Raw genomic sequence first — 6,281 nt, 5'->3', positions numbered from 1 at the left:
ATCTGGTACAGACTTTCACAGGATAATCTTCTTGCCTCAGACTGTACTAAAATCCAGATACTTCAGGATCAAAAGGGCTTACTGCATAAAGGAAATGCTCTCTCCTTTGCTGAAGGATAGTTGAGGTGACTGAACTTAAGTCTTAATTCTGTGAATAATTTTAAGTTCCCTTTTGATTGAAACTCTAAGTCTAGAGTAAGCTTTTCAACTTTAAAAAACCCTCTTCCTTTCCCTAGCTTAAAAAGAAAGGGGTGATGCAGTGAAGGCTTTGTAAATAAAATTGGGAACTTCTAGAAATTGCATTGAGTCTTCTGGCAAATAAATCTCTTGGGAGATGTATCTATAGTCACGTAATTCTAAATACAAATGTTAACCACTCTTTTTAGACTTGAGGAACTGTCCCCCACCAGTGTGCTGTTTGCAGACTGTGGCATTCTAACGGTTGGCACTTTTTTCCTCTTAAGATTGATCTCGTGTTTGCAAGACTGTCTGTGCCAACTGTTGCTGATAATCTTGATCTCAGAGACAACTCGTGTCTCAGAAGCCTGGATATAAGATGTATACGGAGCTTAAATGGTAAGCATATTTGCACATCTTTAACAAGAAAATGTTACTAAAGTTGGTATGGAATGCACGTTACACACCCCAAGTTTCTGTACAGGATGCAGAAACTGATCCCCTGTATACTTGAGATCTGAGGAGGTGGCGAGTGGGCTTAGATTTAGCTGTTTCAAGTTGTGTGTTTAGATAGACCTGTGTTTCATGTTTCTTTGACTGGGGTGTGTGTGGTGTTCCAGTTTGCCACAGAAACTGCTTCAGATGAATAGGTAGAGCACTTGATAGAGAAGAATGTGTGGTAGTTCATTAAAAAAAAAAAAGGATATTTAAAATACCTGAAGCCGAAGTTGCTCACTGTTTAACACGGACTGGTTTAATTGTTCCTGGCTGTTGAAAGAAACCTAGCTTTCGGAATCCTGTAGAAGGGCCTTATTGAAAATTGTTGGCTGTAGTCTAAAGTATGAAAAAGCTGTTGAGGGCACCAGTTACCTGACGTGATACTGAATGTTACGTGTAATCTCTAATTTTTAAGGTAATACAAAGCAAGTAATCCAAACTTGTTTTCATAGGCTTGAAGGATAAACTGTAAGCTATTGATACAGTATAGCATAAAACCAACTTGTACCTGTTGCTAGGAAGTTCTGTACTTCAACTTTTTTTCTTAGAGGTTGCAGAGTTAACTGATGAAACACTACACCTAGTGCCAAATAAAGAGAACTTCTGGCTCACGCTCTGTGCAATTAAACTGTGGGCAAAACGTGAGTAATGTGATTGTTTGTGATCTTTAAACTTTTCAGAGGCACCTCATGCTGAAAAAATAATAGCATTAGAAGTACTTCAGCTTTGGATAGCTGTTTAAATAACAGTTTTTAGTTTAAAAACTGTTTTTTAGTTTAGATTCAAGGACTGTCCATGGGGTAGATTCTGTGTGTTTTTTAATGGGGGTAGAGTGGGGAGAAGAGGGGAGTGCCTACAAGACAAGGTGCTGCATTGCTTATCAGGAACCTGACTACAAAGGATAAAAATGCCAAGTGAAGTATAAAAGCTTGATACATAAGGAATAAGAAAATACCGTTTGCGCATGTGACTAGAGCAAGTGCTAGAAGAATGGCAGAACCTTTTTCTTAAGGGAAGTTGGAGTGAAGCAGTAGCTGTAGCAGTGCAGGCAAATTTCAGAGTAGCAGTATTTTGGGAAGTGGTGTGGTACCGATTCTTTTTCTCATCGCTGTAAGGACCAACAGTTTTGGCCTCATTGCACTGCAAAAATAACTGACTTGGAGGCTGAAGGGTGCTAGGTATTCTATAGATTGTGAAGGTGGTGCTGTAAATTTGAAGGACTATACTTGGGCATGGGAAGACTACAGGCTAAGGACAATGTCTGCATTGTAGGACGTGGCATTTACTCCAACGTGCTGGGATTTCTTGGTGGGGTTTCCTGTGCTGTGCTAGTAGCGAGAACGTGTCAACTCTACCCAAACGCTTTGGCTTCTACTCTGGTGAACAAGTTCTTCTTGGTTTTTTCAGAATGATAAGAGCTATTTATGACTATTTTGATTGTGTAAAGCAGTAACACTTTCTGAGGTGGTTCTTTATGTAAGATTTAGACCAACACCATTCAGTCCTACCCTGAATTACATGGCAGAGTTTTAAATGGACGGTCAGTTCCTGGCTTTTCTTGTTTAGGGAGTGGCCAAGACCTGTATTGCTGAAACAACAGGAAGAGAGCAATCTTAATTTACCAGTATGGGACCCCAGGGTATGTAGACATGGAATTTGGAAGCCTTTAACCTTTCTTCTAAGCTAAGCTGCTGGTGCCGAGCACAATTGTTTTAACATCATAGGTGAACCCATCAGACTGATACCACGTAATGCCTATCATCACCCCAGCCTATCCGCAGCAGAACTCTACATACAACGTATCCACATCAACGCGAGCGGTAATGGTGGAGGAGTTCAGACATGGTAAAGTTCTTTCCATGCTTATTAACTGCTTAAAAGGTGTAATTCTTGCAATATGAAACCACATTACCTGACTTGTTATATTCCGTGCGGTGTTGTGCCCTTTTAGGCAGAAGAGTTCTCTGGGAAGTATACCTGTTGCAGGCAACAAGGGACCAGTTTTACAATGAACTGTTGTAGTAGGCCTGTATTGTGTCAAGGGAATTCCTGCGTTTTGATCTGTCAATTACTGTTCAAAACCTTTCTCTTATAAAGTTTCTATCATGCTCTGCTAGTCTTAAAGACAAAATGGTAGTAAGGTTTTCAACCTTAATTGTAGGTCTTGCAGTTACAAATGAGATTCTCCAAGGAAAATCAGACTGGTCAAAGCTCTTTGAACCACTGGACTTCTTTCAGAAATACAAGTATGTATGAAATCTGTTACCTGAACTTGAAATGATTGCCGTACTGGTTAGCATAGTGAGTTTTAGCTTGCAGTCGAAATACGAGATGGCATTGATATGTTTGTTTTTCAGAAGCTGGAGGTAGTCATAGGAATTTTGGTAAGGATAAGTATAGGGAAGATAGAAAAACTGTTTGTGTTTTGCCACTGACACTGTTTTTATTAAAAAAAAATCAGCTCTGATACTCAGAAGGCAGCAGAACGCAATTCTGAAGGATGTAATCAGTTTTTCTTCAGTTAATACTGTGCTGCCTGCAGGATATAATGTGTCTTGTCTGGAAGTCATTTTCTATACATTTAAGGCAGTTTTGGTTTCATTTGAAGGAATATCAAGTCCTGAGCTAGGATGTTACTTTTTCTTTTCTTCTAGACATTATATTGTGCTGACTGCTAGTGCCTCTACTAAAGAGCATCACTTGGAGTGGTAAGTCTTGCTTTGAGTGTGGGTTCAATACATCACTGACGCTCAATTCAGTGTTGCGCTTCATTTGGTTAATACAGTTCACAAAAATAAAGTATTTGACTGTGCAGCTAGGCATGGAATACAGTACGGAGTTAAGTAGACAGTTCCTCAGCAAAACTAAAAGCTTTCTTGTGAAGGGAAGTTAGCATAAGTTATCTTGCTGTTTAAGAAGTTAACCTAAAGACCTAAGTCATGATGAGAAGGAACAAAGAGGGTTAGTGTGCATATGCCTGAAGGTCAGATGCTCTGTGTCATCTGGAGAAGCAGATGCCAGGAGTCTAAGGAGACTACTTACCCAAGGCTACTTCAGTTAGGAAGATGTTCCTTGTCGCAGAGTCTGAAGTAAATGGGGATTACTTGATGTCATCAGATGCGTAGTGGACACTGGAGAGCTTGATCTTTTACTGACTTACAGAGCAGTGGTCTCCAAACTTTTGTGCACTCCTGTGAGCAAAACAACAACAAAAATAGTCATTTTTGAACACATAGTTGCGGTCTATATCTACTTCTTTGCAAGTTACGTACACATTACTGAAGCTCTAATCTTTTCTTCCTGGACCCAGTGGATTGTCTTGTGCACCCCCTGGGGTACGTCCCCCCCGACACTTTGAAGACAACTGTTGTAGAGCCTTAGAAGACTTGGTTTCATAGCTTTTTTACTGGATGTAATATTTAATTTAGGACTAGATTGCACTCAATGCTAAGTTGCTCTGGTTAGGTAGTCCGCCTGTTCCAGAGCCTACTTTTCTCCAGTGAAGTGAAACAAGGCTGTTTAATCGGGGTGAAACCTGACCGTCTGCACAGAGTACCTGAATGCTGATAAATAGTGTTTACTGAGTTTTAATCTAGTAGTGTGCTCAGGCATCTTGTGTTTAGTGCTGGAAATGATCATCTCAGCATGCTTGGTAGTGGATAGGTAAATTGCAGGAGTGCTGATCTACTTTGTGAAAGGTAATGTGAGAACCACTTCAACTGTGGTTAGAGAACATGACTGCTTCTGACATGGTATTTGTCACTGTCTCAAGGGAGACATGCCAATAATAACTTGTTGAACCTGTGTGAATGGGCTGACTAACTGTGAGTCTTGAAATAAGGGGAAACGGTGAGGAATTAAGGTACTGTAATGTGTGTGGTGTTCTTATTCTGAAGAAACGAGTGCTTTGCCTGCCTTGCTCAAGTAAGCAAGGAAAATAGCTGTGTGTACCAGACCCCTGTTCTGAGGACACTTTGGTTATACTTCAGGGTTTGGCTTGCAGTTTAAGGCAAATGATTTAATTCTTGTGCTACCTCCGAAAGACATCTTCTTTCCTGTTGAAAAATAGCTCTAGTAGGTAATACCTCTTACCTGAACTTGTTAATTTGTTCACTTAAAAATCGTGTCAGCTACAGCTTGATGTCAGTCACAGTTAGGTATGCAACAAGGAGTTATGGGCAGAGGGCTTAGAGCCAAATAGTTTTTAATGTGACATGTTTGAAGTGAAGAAGGCTTATTGTATCTCACAATAAAGATGAGGAAAGTTCTGGCTGCAGTAAAAGCTGACGTTTTTGCAGTGACAGAAATGGCAGCAAACGGGGCTTAGTTTTGCATCTGGGAAAATGAAAAGCAGAAGACAAACCTGCTTCCGTTTGCTCTAAGAACAAGTTTAGTTCACCAACTCTTGAATGGATTTGGGAATAGATGGCACATCTCTGTTGTTCATCAACATAAGATACTTGTGAAGAACGTACAGAGTTCTGACTGCTTTCAAGGGTAGCAGTGTTTTAGGTAGAAGGGTAAAATGCCAGTACTTCAATAGCCTTTGTGGTCATGATACATTTCTTGGGTAAGTCTCTGATGAGACTGTGTTGACTGGATCGTTTGTTTATTAAAGGAACTATATTCTTCAGTTTGGCTGGAAGAGGGTAAACTCTTTTCACAGGTCAATCTGCAGGAAGAATAGCATCTTTACTCAGGTGTAATGGAAGAGTTGTGCTCGAGCCTTTTCTAAACGGTTGTTCTCCTTGGTCTTTGGGGTAAAAAAGAAGTTTTGCTGCACTTCAAAATGCAGCCAGAGGTGCTGGGAATCTGCTTCTTGTTGATATTTTCATCATAGGTTATATGTTGAAGTGTTGTGTCTGACCTGTTAAGAGTACAAGTTAAACTTACTTACTGCCTCTGTCTTTGGAAACTTTGAAGCTCCAATGTCCCTGGAAACATCTCCAGCTCCAGTGTGTGTGATATAAATATCTAGTATCTGCTCAGCTGAATGAAACTTACTACTTACTGACTGGTTAGCATTTTTGTATTAGCATTGTGTTATAAGAAAGCATATAACTACTGTGCTGGATACAGTCAAAAATGAGTAAATGTCTCTTGTTCTTATCAGGATTGGCCTTGTGGAATCTAAAATTCGTGTGCTGGTTGGAAACTTGGAGAGGAATGAATTTATATCTATTGCACATGTAAAGCCACAGTCTTTCCCTGGCAGCCGAGAACTTTGTAAACAGTGAGTTTCATTACTTTTCTGAACTGAAGTGTGGCTGATGTATTGTACCTTGTTTATATTCCTTCACCTCAGCTTACCTGTGAGAGATGCTCAGTTACGTACCTACTGTTTTGTAGGTACGAGGTGTGACGGGCAAGGTTCTGAGCATGTAGGATCTTTTTAAAGAAGGGAGAACTTGAGAGAGGAGTTCTCGGAGAACTTGAGTATGGGCTGACTCCAGTCTTTAGCTGCTGCGTACAACTAAACTGTTTTGCTTAATCCCTTCTTGAGAGTAGATACTAGCACCCAAATAACTGGCATCTGTGCATAAATGATAGATTTGTGAATCTGTCTTTTTAGGAGTGGATATGTGTCAATGTGGTTTCTTGGAATC

The 6,281-nt window shown here is 40.2% G+C and overlaps 1 protein-coding gene across 1 annotated transcript in view; it reads left to right on the top strand.

The window, feature by feature from the left end:
* Positions 1-6,281, top strand: part of LOC104834249 (poly(A) polymerase gamma-like) — a gene marked incomplete at its 5' end in the record, with an annotated part of 38,797 nt that overhangs the window by 18,389 nt on the left and 14,127 nt on the right. The window contains 10 exon segments of the mRNA XM_010571417.1: positions 465-576; positions 1,226-1,236; positions 1,238-1,316; positions 1,948-2,085; positions 2,241-2,314; positions 2,400-2,520; positions 2,837-2,921; positions 3,330-3,383; positions 5,789-5,908; positions 6,248-6,281. Coding sequence (XP_010569719.1) covers positions 465-576; positions 1,226-1,236; positions 1,238-1,316; positions 1,948-2,085; positions 2,241-2,314; positions 2,400-2,520; positions 2,837-2,921; positions 3,330-3,383; positions 5,789-5,908; positions 6,248-6,281 — 828 coding nt within the window.

Source organism: Haliaeetus leucocephalus, unplaced genomic scaffold, assembly GCF_000737465.1.
Source record: "Haliaeetus leucocephalus isolate CR32 unplaced genomic scaffold, Haliaeetus_leucocephalus-4.0 Scaffold327, whole genome shotgun sequence".
Taxonomy (NCBI): Eukaryota; Metazoa; Chordata; class Aves; order Accipitriformes; family Accipitridae; genus Haliaeetus; species Haliaeetus leucocephalus.
This window is presented reverse-complemented; position numbering and strand designations above follow the sequence as displayed.